General features: G+C 42.0%; 1 protein-coding gene across 2 annotated transcripts in view; it reads left to right on the top strand.

Annotated features, from left to right (window-relative positions):
* Positions 1-10,922, top strand: part of mrgbp (MRG/MORF4L binding protein) — a 28,028-nt gene extending 17,106 nt beyond the window's left edge. Inside the window, exons 5-6 of one of the 2 annotated variants that reach the window (XM_034171882.1) lie at positions 9,083-9,105; positions 10,520-10,922. In XM_034171882.1, the coding sequence (XP_034027773.1) occupies positions 9,083-9,105; positions 10,520-10,603 (107 nt within the window). In that variant the 3' untranslated portion in view covers positions 10,604-10,922. Of the gene's footprint in view, positions 1-9,082; positions 9,310-10,519 lie in introns of those variants that run through there. The other variant, XM_034171881.1, reaches the window with a different exon arrangement.
* Positions 10,923-20,999: the final 10,077 nt, after the last annotated feature.

Raw genomic sequence — 20,999 nt, 5'->3', positions numbered from 1 at the left:
TACTATGAACAGGACATGAACACGAGGACTAACAGCAACCATCAGAATGTAAGTAAAGATGAAAAGCCACATGGGAACAGAACAGAGAAAAATAAGAAAATAAATACTAAAGCAAAACTAAACCGGAACTGACTAAGAAAAACAACAAGAAAAACAGAGACTACAACCCCAATTCCAGTGAAGTTGGGACATTATGTAAAATGTCAACAAAAACAGAATACAATGATTTGCAAATCCTCTTCAGCCTATATTCAACTGAATACACCACAAAGACGAGATATTTAATGTTCAAACTGATAAACTTTATTGTTTTTATGCAAACATTTTGAAATGGATGCCTGGAACACATTAAAAAAAAAACTGGGACAGTGGTACATTTACTACTGTGTTACATCACCTTTCCTTCGAACAACACTCAATAAGCATTTGGGAACTGAGGACACTAATTGTTGAAACTTTGTAGGTGGAATTCTTTCCCATTCTTGCTTGATGTACGGCTTCAGTTGTTCAACAGTCCGGCGTCTCCGTTGTCATATTTTGTGCTTCATAATGTGCCACACATTTTCAATGGGTCTGGACTGCAGCCAGGCCAGTCTAGTAGCTGCACTCTTTTACTACGAAGCCCTGCTGTTGTAACACGTGCAGAATGTGGCTTAGCATTGTCTTGCTGAAATAAGCAGGGATGTTCCTGAAAAAGACGTTGCTTGGATGGCGGCATGTGTTGCTCCAAAACCTGGATGTACTTTTCAGCATTGATGGTGCCATCACAGATGTGTAAGTTGCCCATGCCATGGGCACTAGCACACCCCCATACCATCACAGATCAAGGAATCAAGGAAATTTTATTGTCATATGCACAGAACAGAAGAACGTTCCTGCACAATGAAATGTGGCTACTGCATTTAACCCATCCTATTTGCCAGTAGGAGCAGAGGTCGCCATTAGGCGCCCGGGGACCAGCTCCAGATGTACATCCCTGCCTTGGTCAACAGCAGGGCTGAGCAAACCAACACCGACCCATAACAAACAACACACATAACACACAACACATAGGCCGGCCCAGTACATAAAACATATATATGAAAGCAAAACACGAGGGAAAAGGAGAAGAAAAAAAAAAACCCCTCATAGCCGCTGCATTACACAGCGGCAATGAGGGAAAAAAAAATTCCATCAGCACAAAAAACAATAATCACAGAGACAAAACAAGGACACAGGACGACAACCGAGATTTGAAAGGACCAGTTTATCAGAACACTCCGGAAGGCAGCCAGTTTCGGCGCCGTCGACGGCCTTGTCTGACAGTCTGGGGGGGGAAGGGAACAGCCCTGCGCAGGCTGAGAAAGTCCTGGACAGTCCACAGTTCGCGTCAGAGCTGGAGAAGCTGAGGGGAGGGGGGAAGACCAGGGAGCGAGGCTTAAGTGTTGTTCTTCTGAGGTTTCTTATCACAGCGACCTTGAAGTGCAGCTGTATTTGGGGAAGCCAAATGAATAGCCAGATTAACAGACGCCTGAAAGATTCCACAGTTCTGAGAACAGAGTGGCTCTCAATGCATCTGAAATGTAGAATGTGGTCTTCACAGATGGTCATAGCGGGTTTCCAGGGCTGCAATCTTCCTAGAGATGTCATCCAACGCGCGGTTAACCCCCGCCGACTGCGCAGCCACTGCCTTCCCAGTCGAATCAATCATATAGGGCAGCTTGGAACGACCAATCAAAGCTGCTTCCACTTTCTTGATTTTCTGGTAAACCAGCAGAGTGCCCGCTCCACACATCAAAAAGCCGGTCACCACCAAGCCGAATATGTACACATCTTCAACGTCCTCCACAGAAAGCATGTAAAGGCACATGACCTGCCATCTCCTCCACGAGTCCATCACGTAACCCATCACATGCGTCCCAGCAGGACAGGTCGGGTCCTCCGCTCCCGAAGGTCTTGTAGAAAAAATAGTGTCAATTGCGTTCAGAGACCACTTTAACAGATCCATTTTTGTCGTTTCCAGAAGAGCAAAGCTGCAGCCTCACAGACAACATGCCACAAAAGCAGGAAAGATAAGGAGGGAGGGAGAAGAGAAAAGTGCGTCCGTCTTGGTCGAGTGCAAGCTGGCAAAAAAACAAAAACAAAACAGATGCTGGCTTTTGAAATTTGCACTGGTAACAATCTGGATGGTCTTTTTCCTCTTTTGTCCAGAGGACATAACGTTCATGATTTCCAAAAACAATTTGAAATGTGGACTCATCAGACCACAACACACTTTTCCACTTTACGTCTGTCCATTTCAAATGAGCTCGGGCCCAGAGAAGGCGGCAGCGTTTCTGGATGTTGTTGATGTTTGGCTTTTGCTTTGCATGGTATAATTTTAACTTGCACTTATAGATGTAGCAACAAACTGTTCCTGAGCACACGCGGTAAGATCCTCTACACAATGATGTCTGTTTTTAACGCAGTGCCGCCTGAGGGATCAAAGGTCACAGGGATTAAATGTTGGTTTTCGGCCTTGCCACTTACATGTAGAAGGTTCTCCAGATTCTCTGAATCTTCTGATTATATTATGGACTGTAGATGATGGAATTCCTAAATTCCTTGCAATTGGACTTTTTTTTTTTTTTTTTTCTCGCAGTTGTTCACAAAGTGGTGATCCTCACCCCATCTTTGCTTGCGAATGGCTGAGCTTTTTGGGGATACTCCTTTTATACCCAATCATGACACTCACCTGTTCCCAATTAACCTGTTCACTTTTGGAATGTTCCAAACAGGTGTTCTTTGAGCATTCATCAACTTTCCCAGTCTTTAGTTGCCACTATCCAAGTTTTTTTTTTTTTTTAAATGTGTTGCAGGCATCCATTTCAAAATGAGCAAATATTTGCACAAAAAACAAAGTTTATCAGTTCAAGATGGCGCCACTGGATATGGCTTGTCGTCCACCTCTGCTGTGTGTTTTGCTTATATCGCTGTTTGTGAAGAATATCTCATCACTGCTGATGTATGATCGCCAGACACTACTGAATATTAACGATTCTGTGATAAAGTCGACGATCTATGACTTTAGAGGACAATCACAGACTCCTCCACTTCTTCTGGCCTCTGTGCCCCATGACCTGTGGTGTCTACACAGCCCCCTGTTCCGTAGAAGCCGCCACAGAAAGCGGGGGAAACGAAGTGGTTGGCTTGTTCGATTGAGAGCCTACCTGGCGCAGAATCATTGCGACCTTTTTTGGATTCCCTGGAGTTCGCTGATTTCACCGTGCGGTGTTCCTCAGAGGTTAGCTGGCTTTGATCAGCTGTCCCATATGCTGGCTACTGTCCCAGCCACCCGCAGCGAGTCAGCATCTGCAGATGGAGCTCCGTGTTGGAAAATCTCCGCCCTGATGCTTGTAGTTCCAAGAAAACAAACTACACGCCGCTGCATTTTGCTCTCATCATTTGCTCTCATGTTCACTGAACTCCTCCCCCCTTGCTGCTCTTTCCTCAGCGCACCGAGAGCTACTGGAAGAGGAGGCAGAGTTGCTGCAGTCTTTAGGGACAAATTTACATGTAAATCTGTGTATGTGAATAACTATTCCTGTTTTGAAGTACAGTTATTCACAATGGAGCTTGACTGCCCTATCCTATGTGCTGTTGTCTACCGTCCACCTAAATTTAATAAAGACTTTATTCAGGAGTTTTCGGAGTTCTTGGCCGAGGTGGCCCCTAAATATGATCAACTCCTTATTTGTGGAGATTTTAATATCCACGTTTGCTGTCCATCTGACAAGCTGGCTGTTGATTTTATACGTCTTTTGGAGTCATTTGACTTAACTCAGTCTGTGGATAAACCTTAACATTAGAGATGGACATCGTTTGGATTTAATTATTTCCCAAGGGCTCTCTGTGTCACTGGTTGAAATTTCTGAAATCCCCGTCTCAGATCAGTTCCCTATTACTTTTAATGTTCTTGCACCTCCACCTGCAAGCAACCCTCCTGTCCCGGGTTCCTGTCGGCGCATTATTACCTCTTCTACAGCTGGAGAGTTTACTGCTGCTTTTGTGGATTCTAACTTTTCTGCTTCAAATGGAGATACTTATCCTGAATGCCCAGAGAGTCTTCTGTCATCCTTCTATGCTGTGTGCACTGGGATTCTGGACATCATCGCTCCTCTTCAACACAGATCCACCAGGACTAAGGCTGATCCTTGGCTAAATGACACAACCCGAGCCCTAAGCCAGCACCGCAGACAGGCTGAGCATCGTTGGAAAAAAGACAGATTGCACGTATCACTGGAGATACTGAGAGATAGTCTCGCCCAGTATCTGTGAAAGAGGCTAAATCTGAATTTCTCTCTAAAATTATTTTTACAAGTGGACACTGCCCTCGTGTTTTGTTTAACATAATTAACTCGGTTGTGAACCCGCACATCTCTCCTCTGGCTGATGCCACCGTTTCCACTTGCTAGGACTTTCTGCACTTTTTTGTTGATAGTGAACTGTGTAAGAGTGCTGAGCAGCTGCAGCATTAGCCAAAGCCAGCCTGAGATGGCTTTGCATTCTGCTGTGTTTGATCACTTTGAACTGATCCCCTTACATCCCTCACTGATATTGTTAACAAAATGAGACCTACAAACTGCCCTTTGGATGTTTTTCCAACTAGATTGTTGAAAGAGGTGCTCACCACTGTTGGGTCATCCCGCTTGGTTATAATGAACACTTGTCTTAGCTCAGGGTGTGTCCCGAACTCTTTTAAACATGCAATAGTGAGACCACTTCTTAAAAAGCCAAATCTGGATAAAAATGTTCTGTTGTCCGTTGATACCAAGTGCCCTGTTATTTCAGTAATGTTGGATTTGACAGCGGCATTCAATACGGTCGATCATTCTATTCTTTTATCACGACTTAACCATTGTGTTGGTATTCGTGGTACAGCACTGAAATGGTTTAAATCGTACCTAGCCAACCGAACTTTTTCTGTAATGATCGGTGATTTATCTTCCTCCGTTGCGCCTTTGTTTTGCGGTGTGCCTCAAGGCTCGATTCTTGGCCCTTTATTATTTTCATTGTACATGTTGCCACTGGGATCTATTGTAGCCAGGCACAATCTTGCTTTTCACTGTTATGCAAACGATCTACAGATTTATTTGCGTGTGATCCCGAACACAGCAGGTGCTCTTCAAGCTCTCAACTGTATTGCAGATATAAAGTTATGGCTAGGTCAAAATTTTCTCCATTTAAATGAGAAGACAGAAGGTATTTTATTTGGCGATTGCGCCACTGATTTTAACCACCTGCCTGCTAAACTGAAAGCCACTGTAAAAAAAAACCTCGGGGTCACCTTTGACAGTGCCTTCAGATTTGATAAGCAGATTGATAGTGTGGTCAGGACCAGTTTTTATCAGTTGCGTCTCTTGGCAAAGGTTAAACCTTTTTTAAACCGTGCAGACCTGGAGAAAACGATTCATGCTTTTATCAGTTCGAGGATCGATTAGTGCAGTGCACTTTATGTTGGGATTTCCCAGTCGTCTCTCAAACGGCTTCAATTGGTTCAAAATGCAGCTGCACGTTTTTTAACAAACACTTCCCGTCGCCAACATATTACTCCAGTTCTTTATTCTCTTCATTGGCTCCCCGTTTCTTTTAGAATTGATTTTAAAATTTTGCTCTTTGTTTTTAAAGCTCTTAACGGTCTTGCCCCTTCTAACCTTTCCGAACTGTTGTGTATTCGTAACACAACCAGGGCCTTAAGGTCTACAGACCAGCTTTTACTGGATGTCCCAAGAACCAGGTGTAAGCACTTGGGTGCTCGAGCTTTTTCTGTTGCTGGGCCTAGACTCTGGAACAAACTTCCCCCTGACATGAGAACCATGACAGACTTTGATCTTTTTAAAGCTCGACTCAAAACTCGTTTGTTCAGACTGGCTTTTGATACTTATTAAGCAGTAATGGTGTATTTATTTATTTTGCATTTCATTTTTTGAATGTTAACTGTTTATGCACACTGTCTTTTCCTTGTTTGATTTTAATGGAAAGCACTTTGTGTACCTTGTGTGTTGTAAAAGGGCTTTATAAATAAAATTTGATTGAGTTCGATCATTAAATATCTTGTAGAGCAAAAACAAAGAGTTCACCGCGCTTCTGTATAGCACAAACAAATCTGGTACAACTAAGTACGACTAATTAGTAAAAAAGAAAAGTAACTGGTGCAACACAGGAATTAGTGCCAGAAAATTTAATAAGGTGCTGAAAGCAAAAAATGTTCAACGGGACTAAGGTTTCGATGTGAGAGTCACATCTTCCTCAGAGTCCTGAGATGTGACCAGTTATTTTTCTTTTTTTTTATCTTGTCTTTGTTGTGTATTCAATTGAATATACAACCCCTGGCAAAAATTATGGAATCACCGGCCTCGGAGGATGTTCATTCAGTTGTTTAATTTTGTAGAAAAAAAGCAGATCACAGACATGACACAAAACTAAAGTCATTTCAAATGGCAACTTTCTGGCTTTAAGAAACACTAAGAAATCAAGAAAAAAAGATAGTGGCAGTCAGTAACGGTTACTTTTTTAGACCATGCAGAGGAAAAAAATATGGAATCACTCAATTCTGAGGAAAAAGTTATGGAATCACCCTGTAAATTTTCATCCCCAAAACTAACACCTGCATCATATCAGATCTGCTCGTTGGTCTGCATCTAAAAAGGAGTGAACACACCTTGGAGAGCTGTTGCACCAAGTGGACTGACATGAATCATGGCTCCAACACGAGAGATGTCAATTGAAACAAAGGAGAGGATTATCAAACTCTTAAAAGAGAGTAAATCATCACGCAATGTTGCAAAAGATGTTGGTTGTTCACAGTCAGCTGTGTCTAAACTCTGGACCAAATACAAACATGGGAAGGTTGTTAAAGGCAAACATACTGGTAGACCAAGGAAGACAAAGCGTCAAGACAGAAAACTTAAAGCAATATGTCTCAAAAATCGAAAAATGTACAACAAAACAAATGAGGAACGAATGGGAGGAAACTGGAGTCAACGTCTGTGACCGAACTGTAAGAAACCGCCTAAAGGAAATGGGATTTACATACAGAAAAGCTAAACGAAAGGCATCATTAACACCTAAACAGAAAAAAACAAGGTTACAGTGGGCTAAGGAAAAGCAATTGTGGACTGTGGATGACTGGATGAAAGTCATATTCAGTGATGAATCTCGAATCTGCATTGGGCAAGGTGATGATGCTGGAACTTTTGTTTGGTGCCTTTCCAATGAGATTTCTAAAGATGACTGCCTGAAGAGAACATGTAAATTTCCACAGTCATTGATGATATGGGGCTGCATGTCAGGTAAAGGCACTGGTGAGATGGCTGTCATTACATCATCAATAAATGCACAAGTTTATGTTGATATTTTGGACAATTGAAAGGATGTTTGGGGATGATATCATTTTTCAAGATGATAATGCATCTTGCCATAGAGCAAAAACTGCAAAAACATTCCTTGCAAAAAGACACATAGGGTCAATGTCATGGCATAGGGTCAATGTCAATGAGCAGATCTGATTTGATGCAGGTGTTAATTTGGGGGATGAAAATTTACAGGGTGATTCCATAATTTTTTCCTCAGAATTGAGTGATTCCATATTTTTTTTTCCTCTGCTTGGTATAAAAAAGTAACCGTTACTGACTGCCACAATCTTTTTTTTCTTGATTTCTTATAGTGTTTCTTAAAGCCAGAAAGTTGCCATTTGAAATGACTTTAGTTTTGTGTCATGTCTGTGATCTGCTTTTTTTTCTACAAAATTAAACAACTGAATGAACATCCTCTGAGGCCGGTGATTCCATAATTTTTGCCAGGGGTTGTAGGTTGAAGAGGATTTGCAAATCATTGTATTCTGTTTTTATTTACCTTTCACACAATGTCCCAACTTCATTGGAATTGGGGTTGTACATGACGACAGAAAACAAAACCCAACATGACAGCATAACTGATATCACAAATGAGAACAGCAAAATAAACAAGTGATAAACTAGTGATCAATAATGCAAACACAACCAGCTGAAGGAAACTAGAATGGAACTGAACATGTGGCCAAAGTGTAAAAGTAACAGAAATAAAGTGGCAAAGCAAAGTAGAACTTAGAATAAACATATCATGAAAATAAACAAGTACTAAATCAAAACTGGAGTAGATGGTGGAAAAAAGAAAAGGGGGGGGGGGGGGGAATGGGATCAACGCCCCAATCAGGGCCAAAAAGTGACAACTTGAAACGTTAAAGTCCTTCTTATGCCCTCAGCCAAGTTGAGTCTGACTCCAGCTGTTTGTTGGTGTAACAGAGGAGCTACAGGAAGGTTCCTTTGAGAACACGGGGCTCAGTGCAGCTCAGACCAAATATAAAATGGCAGATAGAACATGTTTAACCCTTGCCCCCCCCCCCCCCCCCCCCCCCGTACCATTAGCTGCTCCCCATTTTAAGGTACTTTGTGTGCTGGAATGTCAGCCATGTGTTGAATATCAAAATGTTCAGAAGAATCTGTTTGAGTATGAGACAATTTGTCTAGAACACTGTGCAGAAAAATACAATTGGCTTTAATTCTGAAAAAAATGAAGAGCTTTTTTTTTTTTTTTTTTTTCTTTCAGAAAATTCTTCAGCTCTTTATTGAAAATCCACATTTATTCATGTGGATGAACTGTTGTGTTGCCAAAAACAGATTGACCAAAGTCTGTGGGTCACAAACCTGGCGTAAGATAGAGATTATTAAAAAAAAAAAAAGTCCCAAATGAAAATGTTAAGTCACATTTTCAGTGTAAATGCTGTCAGTCATCTGTGAGCACATTTTGTGATTTAGCGAAAATTACACTAAAGACTGCAGAGATTCATTCATTCATTCAGCTGCAGCATGGTTTCACCTCGCCACACGTCCAACGCACCACAATACAAAGCAGAGTTTGGGTTTGAAGTGTTGTAAGAAGTACTCTGTAAAAATATAGGATTTCTCTGAGTATTTTACAGACTAGAAGACGTGGTGTGTCTGAGGCCTAATGCGCCGTGCTCATCAGTGCATGGCACTTGTAGTTTTTGTCGTCCCGTGTGTGAATAAAGTTTTTTGTCTCTCAGGCAGTAATTCCTCCATGAAGTTGGCTGAGAGATCCAACAGCAGCCGTGACAAGGAGAGGGAACGAGAAAAGGACAAAGGAGGCGACGGAGGAGGGAAGGAGGCAGAGAAGAGGAAGAGGAGTCGGGTAGCAGAAAAGATGCTGACTATGTCCAACCCTGCAAGTCCAGGAGGAGCCAAAAGGAGGCGCACTTGAGACTACTGAGTGAATGACTGAAATGGTGAAGAAGAAAAAGTAGTTTGCAGGAATTAAACCTGTGATTTTTCTTAAACGCGACTTCCTTTGAGAGCTCACTTCCTGATTGGCTTCCATACCTGTCGGCCATCTATGACGTGCTTTTTGTTCCCGCCATTTAAATGTAGCTTGAGGGAAGGACTACATTAGCACAGAGTGCTAATGACACACCGGTTAGCATGTTAACATGCCAGTGTTGTCACTGTTTACATGGAACAATACAATTCTGATGTTAGCATATTAGCATCATCAGCTACATATAAAGTGACTCAGGAACATGACCCAATTAGAGCATTGCCTGATTAAAAAAAAAAAGATTGTTTCAGTGGAAGGCAGAGCCACACCCACTGTGGGCAGGAAGTATATTCACACTTCATTCAGTCACAGGCCGTCACGAGACTGTTGGAAGCTAACGGGTTCTCGTGACAGCTGAGATACGAGAAATCGTGTGCGTGTGTAGGGTGTCTAGGAATAAAATGTACCCAAAAGTACTCTGAAATGTGAATACCAGAAAATGGTTTTACTGGGAAATAATGTTTTCCTCATTTCAAGAACCCTAAAGTTTGTTCTGCAAAACATTAAAGTCCAGGAAAAATGCTGCAGTTGACCCTAATTCAGAGAACAAATATCTTGGAGTTCTGTGCAATGAATCCTAACAGTTGACCTGCATCTCTTTCCAAACAAAATTCAGTCTCAGAGTGAACTAACTCCCCAGCAAATGGCAAGGAGACTTGAATTTGCTCTGTGGTTTTCCGGAAAAAAGGAGACGGATGATTTGTTTCTTCGGAAACTTCAGACGAGGAGGTTATATTGATCATCTGGTGTAAAAGGTAAAGGGTTAAAACATCACAAAGGAAAGACTGAACTAAAAACTGCATTGGGGAGAAAAATGACGTGCTTCAGCCACATGCAGAAAATGTCTGATCATATTGATTGTTTTTTCTGTGCTGTCAAAATACTTTTGGGTACTTTTTTTTTTTTTTTTTTTGAGACGCATTATAGATTCACTTAAAACCAGATAGTGGAACAAGCTTAGTTTATCACTGAAACGCTCAGCACGGAGACAGTTTCAGCTAGCTAGATGTGTATGTGAGGACATGGAGAAATGTCAATTGAATGAAAATTGGCTTCTTGGCAGAGATTTTGCAGCGTGGTTTAAACCAGTAACTATGTTCTATGTTCCAATAAATATTTTGGCATTTGTCCTGAACGCTCAACCATTTATCCCCCAAAGAAAAAAATAATTGTAAAGGGTTTAAATCTTATTCTGACTGGCACTGGTCTTTAAAAGTCTTATTCTTTTAAAGTGTTGTAACCTCAGTGTTAGCTACTTAATAACGTAATGCATCTTAATCCAGGTATCATAATAACCCGTCCTAATCCAGCTCCAAAGACGCTCATAATCATCGATAAGTAACTGTATAGATGTGCGACTCTGGTTTTGTGCGTCATGTGTAACGTTAGCTAGCTAACTATGTGAGCAGTGTTAGATTACTTTTAGTAATGATTCAACATGACCTTATTTTAAAGAGTTGCAATTGTTAAATGTAACATAATGCTAACATACACTCGGCCGTGTGAGCGTTGTCTTCTTTATAATTTGCTGTTGTTTAATTAAGATCCTATTGTCATGTACAATTTGTACATGTTCAATAAATCCAATCAATCATAAACTGTTTTAATGGTGTCTCCAGGAGGGCGTGCGTGTGCGTGAACATGAGCTTTTGACAAGAGCGGAAGTTGGTGTGCACGCTGATGTCTGTGAAATGTCTTGGAAATCCTTCCAGAGGTGTTACCGGGTTACAAAAACTGCGTTTTCCATTTCAGAAGTGTTTATTTCTCATTGGCTTTTACAGAATGTATGACAAAGAGGTGATAACGCCATGGTGCCGTTCTGCTCTGATTGGCTGTCACCCCGCCACGCAGGCTGCAGAGAGGCTCCGTGTCTGAGAGAGACCCCAAACAAAGCCAACGTTTTTTTTGTTTGTTTTTTTTTTAGGAAAGACGATGTAGGTGGGACAGTGAGTGGGTTTTTAATTCCCACAACACCTGACTTTATTGGCTCAGGTAGACAGAGGGGAGACCCTGCCCCTTGTCTTTGGCCCGGCAGTTGTCCGGTACCTGGTGGAACATAACACCTTTGTTTGCTGGACTTCCTGATCAGATAAAACCAGTTCAGACCAGTTGACATGCGTACTCACACAAATAACAGCAAATATTTAGGGCCCGAGTAGGCAATGTCCTACGAGGACCCTATTGTAATTGCGCTGTTTATTATTATTATTAGGGCCCGAATAGGCAACGTCCTACGAGGACCCTATTGTAATTGCGCTGTTTATTATTAGGGCCCGAGTAGGCAACGTCCTACGAGGACCCTATTGTAATTGCGCTGTTTATTATTATTATTAGGGCCCGAGTAGGCAATGTCCTACGAGGACCCTATTGTAATTGCGCTGTTTATTATTATTATTAGGGCCCGAGTAGGCAACGTCCTACGAGGACCCTATTGTAATCGCGCTGTTTATTATTATTATTAGGGCCCGAGTAGGCAACGTCCTACGAGGACCCTATTGTAATTGCGCTGTTTATTATTATTATTAGGGCCCGAGTAGGCAACGTCCTACGAGGAGCCTATTGTAATTGCGCTGTTTATTATTATTATTATTTATTATTAGGACCCGTGTAGGCAACGTCCTAGGAGGACCCTATTGTAATTGCGCTGTTTATTATTAGGGCCCGAGTAGGCAATGTCCTACGAGGACCCTATTGTAATTGCGCATCCCATTGTCTTCAAATTTGGTCAAAATCATCACAACACAATGGTGATCAAAAGTTATCAAAAGATTCTAATTAAGTCAAAAGGCGTGGCTGCTACTGGTTGTCAAACTTTGGCAAGCTTTTTGGAGCACGCCATTTCACCTCGAAAAGCTGTCACGCCCACATACACTCAACAAAAATATAAACGCAACACTTTTGGTTTTGCTCCCATTTTGTATGAGATGAACTCAAAGATCTAAAACTTTTTCCACATACACAATATCACCATTTCCCTCAAATATTGTTCACAAACGAGTCTAAATCTGTGATAGTGAGCACTTCTCCTTTGCTGAGATAATCCATCCCACCTCACAGGTGTGCCATATCAAGATGCTGATTAGACACCATGATTAGTGCACAGGTGTGCCTTAGACTGCCCACAATAAAAGGCCACTCTGAAAGGTGCAGTTTTGTTTTATTGGGGGGGGGATACCAGTCAGTATCTGGTGTGACCACCATTTGCCTCATGCAGTGCAACACATCTCCTTCGCATAGAGTTGATCAGGTTGTCAATTGTGGCCTGTGGAATGTTGGTCCACTCCTCTTCAATGGCTGTGCGAAGTTGCGACGACGAACTGGAGTCAGGTCGAGACCCCGATGAGGACGATGAGCATGCAGATGAGCTTCCCTGAGATGGTTTCTGACAGTTTGTGCAGAAATTCTTTGGTTATGCAAACCGATTGTTTCAGCAGCTGTCCGAGTGGCTGGTCTCAGACGATCTTGGAGGTGAACATGCTGGATGTGGAGATCCTGGGCTGGTGTGGTTACACGTGGTCTGCGGTTGTGAGGCTGGTTGGATGTACTGTCAAATTCTCTGAAACGCCTTTGGAGACGGCTTATGGTAGAGAAATGAACATTCAATACACGAGCAACAGCTCTGGTTGACATTCCTGCTGTCAGCATGCCAATTGCACGCTCCCTCAAATCTTGCGACATCTGTGGCATTGTGCTGTGTGATAAAACTGCACCTTTCAGAGTGGCCTTTTATTGTGGGCAGTCTAAGGCACACCTGTGCACTAATCATGGTGTCTAATCAGCATCTTGATATGGCACACCTGTGAGGTGGGATGGATTATCTCAGCAAAGGAGAAGTGCTCACTATCAGAGATTTAGACTGGTTTGTGAACAATATTTGAGGGAAATGGTGATATTGTGTATGTGGAAAAAGTTTTAGATCTTTGAGTTCATCTCATACAAAATGGGAGCAAAACCAAAAGTGTTGCGTTTATATTTTTGTTGAGTATACTTCATTGTAGATCCTTCAAACTTGCTGGACATGATGAGGGCTCCGCCCTGAACGTCTACATATCTTAAGTTCCCACCTGCGCCATAGCGCCCCCCGGTGGTGGCGAGAAATGTCCTATTTTTACTTTAAGAGGTCCTGATGTCACATACTTAACCCAATCAACTTCATTCCACATCGAAAACATGCAAAACAAACTCACCAACATTGCAAGATTGTCCGGTCCTATCTGAATTTTGATATTTTGGGGGTCCCCCACATGGTCGCAGCGAAATCACGAAATAGCGCCCTCTAGAAATTTTCAAAAACCCCTCCGCATTCGGCTTTTTTCGTCGTAGCCTCACGAAATTCGGTACACATATTTACCATGCCAGGACACACAAAAAAGTCTCTTACTGTCATGGTGAAATATTGACAGGAAGTCGGCCATTTTGATTTTAAGTTTCGATTTTGAGCAAATTTTGGCCATTTCCACTACACTTACATTTGAATGAACTCGTCCTATTTTTACATTAAGAGCTCCTGATGACACATACTTAACCCAATCAACTTCATTCCACTTCTAAAACATGCAGAACAAGTTGGTGAACGTCGGCGATGAACGCCGTGAAGTTACGAGTAACGGCGTCCGTGTGGCGGCGTGCCGAATATTGCCCATTCGCCATGAAATTACGTTATTCCTTTTGACGGCTTTAATTTGGTCACATCATCATGAAAATTGATACACAGGTCAAGCACGACAACCTCTTACAATTCATAGGGGCGTCGCCCATGGGCGGGGCAAAATGCCTCAATAGCGCCCACTTGAAACTTTCAAAAACCCTCTGCATAGGGGTTTTTTTGGAGTAGGGAGATGAAAATTGGTACACATGTGACTTGCATAGAGGTACAAAAAAGTCTCTTGCACCATAGGTCTACTCCAAACAGGAAGTCGGCCATTTTGAATTTTCTGGTCATTTTGGGGTGATTTCCACACGTTATATTTGAACGAACTCCTCCTTGGGATTTTGTCCAATGCACTTCAAATTTCTTCCAGATCATCCAGAGACGATACTGATCAAAACTTATCGAAAGCTTTTCTCTATGTTGAAGGGTGTGGCCGCTATGGTGCCGCCATTTTGACTCTTCGCCATGGAACATCAAGTCATGATGACTCCTTCATGCTTTGCTTGATTGACTTGAAACTTCACATGTATGATGACGGTTGGCCCCTGAACACACTTGGCCCCTCTGGTTGTACACTGAGCGCCCCCTAGTGGATGAACCATCAACATGTCATAACTCCTTCATGCGTTGTGTGATTTGCTTGAAATTTGAACTGTGGGATGAGTGGTTGCCCCTGTACGCACATGCCCACATCTGGTCACAAGGGAACACACTGCCCTGGGTAGGCGGTCGCGTGGAATGAGGGCCCGTATATGACTGCTTGCAGTCCTAGTTTGAATTTGAATTTAATTTTTATTTGGCGCGCACACATACATAAACTTTGTGGGGGATTCTTGCAAATAAATTAGCTTCACACAGGCATCTTCTAACTGTCACAGCACTTACAGGTAACTCCAGACTGTCTTTGATCATCCTGGAGCTGATCAGTGGGTGAGCCTTTGCCATTCTGGTTATTCTTCTATCCATTTTGATTGTTTTCCGTTTTCTTCCACGTGTCTTTTTTTTGTTTTTTTTTTTTTGTCCATTTTAAAGCATTGGAGATCATTGTAGATGAACAGCCTATAATATTTTGCACCTGCGTATATGTTTTCCCCTCTCCAATCAACTTTTTAATCAAACTACGCTGTTCTTCTGAGCAATGTCTTGAACGTCCCATTTTCCTCAGGCTTTCAAAGAGAAAAGCATGTTCAACAGGTGCTGGCTTCATCCTTAAATAGGGGACACTTGATTCACACCTGTTTGTTCCACAAAACTGACGAACTCACTGACTGAATGCCACACTACTAGTATTGTGAACACCCCCTTTTCTACTTTTTTTTTTTTTTTTTACTAATAGCCCAATTTCATAGCCTTAAGAGTGTGCATATCATGAATGCTTGGTCTTGTTGGATTTGTGAGAATCTACTGAATCTACTGGTACCTTGTTTCCCATGTAACAATAAGAAATATACTCAAAACCTGGATTAATCTTTTTAGTCACATAGTACTACTATTATTCTGAACACTACTGCATATGCACGCATAACGGCAACTACAAAAAAGAAAGGATAATACGACGAGCAAAAAGGGTTGTAGATTAAGCAACACACCATACATCCGAACATAGCAGAACAATCAGCAGTATGATGCACAGATGAAACAGAAGAACAGAAACAAAAACAATTTATCTAATTTATTGTATTATAATAAGCAATTTTGTTATTTTTATAAGATCTTTTCAGGCCAGCCAAAGTACTAGATAATTTCTATGAGGGCAGTCATTCCAGATTTTAACCCCTTTAACAGATACACAATGACTTTTTACAGTAGTACGATACTTTAAGCAGACAAATACTGAAATTCCTCTCAGATAACTCCATTTTAAACAGTTGTCATGTTGAGGTAAGAGTTCATTTTTAACTGTATACATGAACTGTATCCTAAAATAATCAACCCAGTCTCAAAATTTCAAAAGGTGCAAACAATGGATTTGTTGGCTCCTGATATTATTTTTTTTTTAACTTCTAACACTCATAGCTTTCTTTTGTAACAGAAATACTGGATTTATTTTTGTTTTATATGTATTTCCCCAAACCTCAATGCAGTAAGTCCTGTATGGAACATGCAAAGAATGATATAACCAGCGAATGCTGGGGAAGGAAGTATTGTACTTTGTACAAAATCTCGATGACCTTTGAGATTTTGGATTTAACATAATTTATGAGTTTTCCAACTTAGTTTGTCATCGATTAAAAACGCCAAGAAACTTAGTTTCAGTTACCATTTCAATTTCGACATCATTCAATAATAAATTTCTACTTAAGATGGGCTGGGCTTATTTCCAAATATAATTGTCAGAGTTGTTCAGAGTTGGACCTGAAAAGAACAACTCATTTAACACAGAAATCACGCAGGAGACACTGAATTTCTTTTCCTGATCAGGAGAGAGCAAACAAGCTTAACCCTCATCACCAACCGTCGTCAGCTCTGAAGGGCCCCACCGATCTGCCTCTCATATTTATTGAATAAAGTTACATACAAGCATAAAGGACAAAACAAGGAAAAGACACAGAGTCTGGTCTCACGTTGATATGAAAACTGTTATGGCTTTAAGCCTCCAGTCTCCTAGTCCTCCGATAACAATGTTCAGCCCTGAACCATTGTGCCAGTCACACCGCTTTTCCCTCAAGGCTGACCCGTTAATTAAAGACGCACATCTGCGCTCAGAAAAAACATGATCTCAGCAAAACAGTCTGCCCTCTCACTGAGTCAAAGATCATCTTGTGAGCAGTTTGATGATTACTTAAACAGTTCAGTGAATATAGTGAATATATATGTATCAATCAATCAATGTAGTGAATATAACTACTTTAGCAATTCAGTGATTAACAAAGAAAGCAATATTAATGAAACACATTGAAACACGTATGTCTTGGAAATCCTTCCAGAGGTGTTACCGGGTTACAAAAACTGCGTTTTCCATTTCAGAAGTGTTTATTTCTCATTGGCTTTTACAGAATGTATGACAAAGAGGTGATAACGCCATGGTGCCGTTCTGCTCTGATTGGCTGTCACCCCGCCACGCAGGCTGCAGAGAGGCTCCGTGTCTGAGAGAGACCCCAAACAAAGCCAACGTTTTTTTTTGTTTGTTTTTTTTTTAGGAAAGACGATGTAGGTGGGACAGTGAGTGGGTTTTTAATTCCCACAACACCTGACCTTATTGGCTCAGGTAGACAGAGGGGAGACCCTGCCCCTTGTCTTTGGCCCGGCAGTTGTCCGGTACCTGGTGGAACATAACACCTTTGTTTGCTGGACTTCCTGATCAGATAAAACCAGTTCAGACCAGTTGACATGCGTACTCACACAAATAACAGCAAATATTTAGGGCCCGAGTAGGCAATGTCCTACGAGGACCCTATTGTAATTGCGCTGTTTATTATTATTATTAGGGCCCGAATAGGCAACGTCCTACGAGGACCCTATTGTAATTGCGCTGTTTATTATTAGGGCCCGAGTAGGCAACGTCCTACGAGGACCCTATTGTAATTGCGCTGTTTATTATTATTATTAGGGCCCGAGTAGGCAATGTCCTACGAGGACCCTATTGTAATTGCGCTGTTTATTATTATTATTAGGGCCCGAGTAGGCAACGTCCTACGAGGACCCTATTGTAATCGCGCTGTTTATTATTATTATTAGGGCCCGAGTAGGCAACGTCCTACGAGGACCCTATTGTAATTGCGCTGTTTATTATTATTATTAGGGCCCGAGTAGGCAACGTCCTACGAGGAGCCTATTGTAATTGCGCTGTTTATTATTATTATTATTTATTATTAGGACCCGTGTAGGCAACGTCCTAGGAGGACCCTATTGTAATTGCGCTGTTTATTATTAGGGCCCGAGTAGGCAATGTCCTACGAGGACCCTATTGTAATTGCGCATCCCATTGTCTTCAAATTTGGTCAAAATCATCACAACACAATGGTGATCAAAAGTTATCAAAAGATTCTAATTAAGTCAAAAGGCGTGGCTGCTACTGGTTGTCAAACTTTGGCAAGCTTTTTGGAGCACGCCATTTCACCTCGAAAAGCTGTCACGCCCACATACACTCAACAAAAATATAAACGCAACACTTTTGGTTTTGCTCCCATTTTGTATGAGATGAACTCAAAGATCTAAAACTTTTTCCACATACACAATATCACCATTTCCCTCAAATATTGTTCACAAACGAGTCTAAATCTGTGATAGTGAGCACTTCTCCTTTGCTGAGATAATCCATCCCACCTCACAGGTGTGCCATATCAAGATGCTGATTAGACACCATGATTAGTGCACAGGTGTGCCTTAGACTGCCCACAATAAAAGGCCACTCTGAAAGGTGCAGTTTTGTTTTATTGGGGGGGGGATACCAGTCAGTATCTGGTGTGACCACCATTTGCCTCATGCAGTGCAACACATCTCCTTCGCATAGAGTTGATCAGGTTGTCAATTGTGGCCTGTGGAATGTTGGTCCACTCCTCTTCAATGGCTGTGCGAAGTTGCGACGACGAACTGGAGTCAGGTCGAGACCCCGATGAGGACGATGAGCATGCAGATGAGCTTCCCTGAGACGGTTTCTGACAGTTTGTGCAGAAATTCTTTGGTTATGCAAACCGATTGTTTCAGCAGCTGTCCGAGTGGCTGGTCTCAGACGATCTTGGAGGTGAACATGCTGGATGTGGAGATCCTGGGCTGGTGTGGTTACACGTGGTCTGCGGTTGTGAGGCTGGTTGGATGTACTGTCAAATTCTCTGAAACGCCTTTGGAGACGGCTTATGGTAGAGAAATGAACATTCAATACACGAGCAACAGCTCTGGTTGACATTCCTGCTGTCAGCATGCCAATTGCACGCTCCCTCAAATCTTGCGACATCTGTGGCATTGTGCTGTGTGATAAAACTGCACCTTTCAGAGTGGCCTTTTATTGTGGGCAGTCTAAGGCACACCTGTGCACTAATCATGGTGTCTAATCAGCATCTTGATATGGCACACCTGTGAGGTGGGATGGATTATCTCAGCAAAGGAGAAGTGCTCACTATCAGAGATTTAGACTGGTTTGTGAACAATATTTGAGGGAAATGGTGATATTGTGTATGTGGAAAAAGTTTTAGATCTTTGAGTTCATCTCATACAAAATGGGAGCAAAACCAAAAGTGTTGCGTTTATATTTTTGTTGAGTATACTTCATTGTAGATCCTTCAAACTTGCTGGACATGATGAGGGCTCCGCCCTGAACGTCTACATATCTTAAGTTCCCACCTGCGCCATAGCGCCCCCCGGTGGTGGCGAGAAATGTCCTATTTTTACTTTAAGAGGTCCTGATGTCACATACTTAACCCAATCAACTTCATTCCACATCGAAAACATGCAAAACAAACTCACCAAACATTGCAAGATTGTCCGGTCCTATCTGAATTTTGATATTTTGGGGGTCCCCCACATGGTCGCAGCGAAATCACGAAATAGCGCCCTCTAGAAATTTTCAAAAACCCCTCCGCATTCGGCTTTTTTCGTCGTAGCCTCACGAAATTCGGTACACATATTTACCATGCCAGGACACACAAAAAAGTCTCTTACTGTCATGGTGAAATATTGACAGGAAGTCGGCCATTTTGATTTTAAGTTTCGATTTTGAGCAAATTTTGGCCATTTCCACTACACTTACATTTGAATGAACTCGTCCTATTTTTACATTAAGAGCTCCTGATGACACATACTTAACCCAATCAACTTCATTCCACTTCTAAAACATGCAGAACAAGTTGGTGAACGTCGGCGATGAACGCCGTGAAGTTACGAGTAACGGCGTCCGTGTGGCGGCGTGCCGAATATTGCCCATTCGCCATGAAATTACGTTATTCCTTTTGACGGCTTTAATTTGGTCACATCATCATGAAAATTGATACACAGGTCAAGCACGACAACCTCTTACAATTCATAGGGGCGTCGCCCATGGGCGGGGCAAAATGCCTCAATAGCGCCCACTTGAAACTTTCAAAAACCCTCTGCATAGGGGTTTTTTTGGAGTAGGGAGATGAAAATTGGTACACATGTGACTTGCATAGAGGTACAAAAAAGTCTCTTGCACCATAGGTCTACTCCAAACAGGAAGTCGGCCATTTTGAATTTTCTGGTCATTTTGGGGTGATTTCCACACGTTATATTTGAACGAACTCCTCCTTGGGATTTTGTCCAATGCACTTCAAATTTCTTCCAGATCATCCAGAGACGATACTGATCAAAACTTATCGAAAGCTTTTCTCTATGTTGAAGGGTGTGGCCGCTATGGTGCCGCCATTTTGACTCTTCGCCATGGAACATCAAGTCATGATGACTCCTTCATGCTTTGCTTGATTGACTTGAAACTTCACATGTATGATGACGGTTGGCCCCTGAACACACTTGGCCCCTCTGGTTGTACACTGAGCGCCCCCTAGTGGATGAACCATCAACATGTCATAACTCCTTCATGCGTTGTGTGATTTGCTTGAAATTTGAACTGTGGGATGAGTGGTTGCCCCTGTACGCACATGCCCACATCTGGTCACAAGGGAACACACTGCCCTGGGTAGGCGGTCGCGTGGAATGAGGGCCCGTATATGACTGCTTGCAGTCCTAGTTTGAATTTGAATTTAATTTTTATTTGGCGCGCACACATACATAAACTTTGTGGGGGATTCTTGCAAATAAATTAGCTTCACACAGGCATCTTCTAACTGTCACAGCACTTACAGGTAACTCCAGACTGTCTTTGATCATCCTGGAGCTGATCAGTGGGTGAGCCTTTGCCATTCTGGTTATTCTTCTATCCATTTTGATTGTTTTCCGTTTTCTTCCACGTGTCTTTTTTTTGTTTTTTTTTTTTTTGTCCATTTTAAAGCATTGGAGATCATTGTAGATGAACAGCCTATAATATTTGCACCTGCGTATATGTTTT

Source organism: Thalassophryne amazonica, chromosome 6, assembly GCF_902500255.1.
Source record: "Thalassophryne amazonica chromosome 6, fThaAma1.1, whole genome shotgun sequence".
In the NCBI taxonomy this organism is placed as follows: Eukaryota; Metazoa; Chordata; class Actinopteri; order Batrachoidiformes; family Batrachoididae; genus Thalassophryne; species Thalassophryne amazonica.
This window is presented reverse-complemented; position numbering and strand designations above follow the sequence as displayed.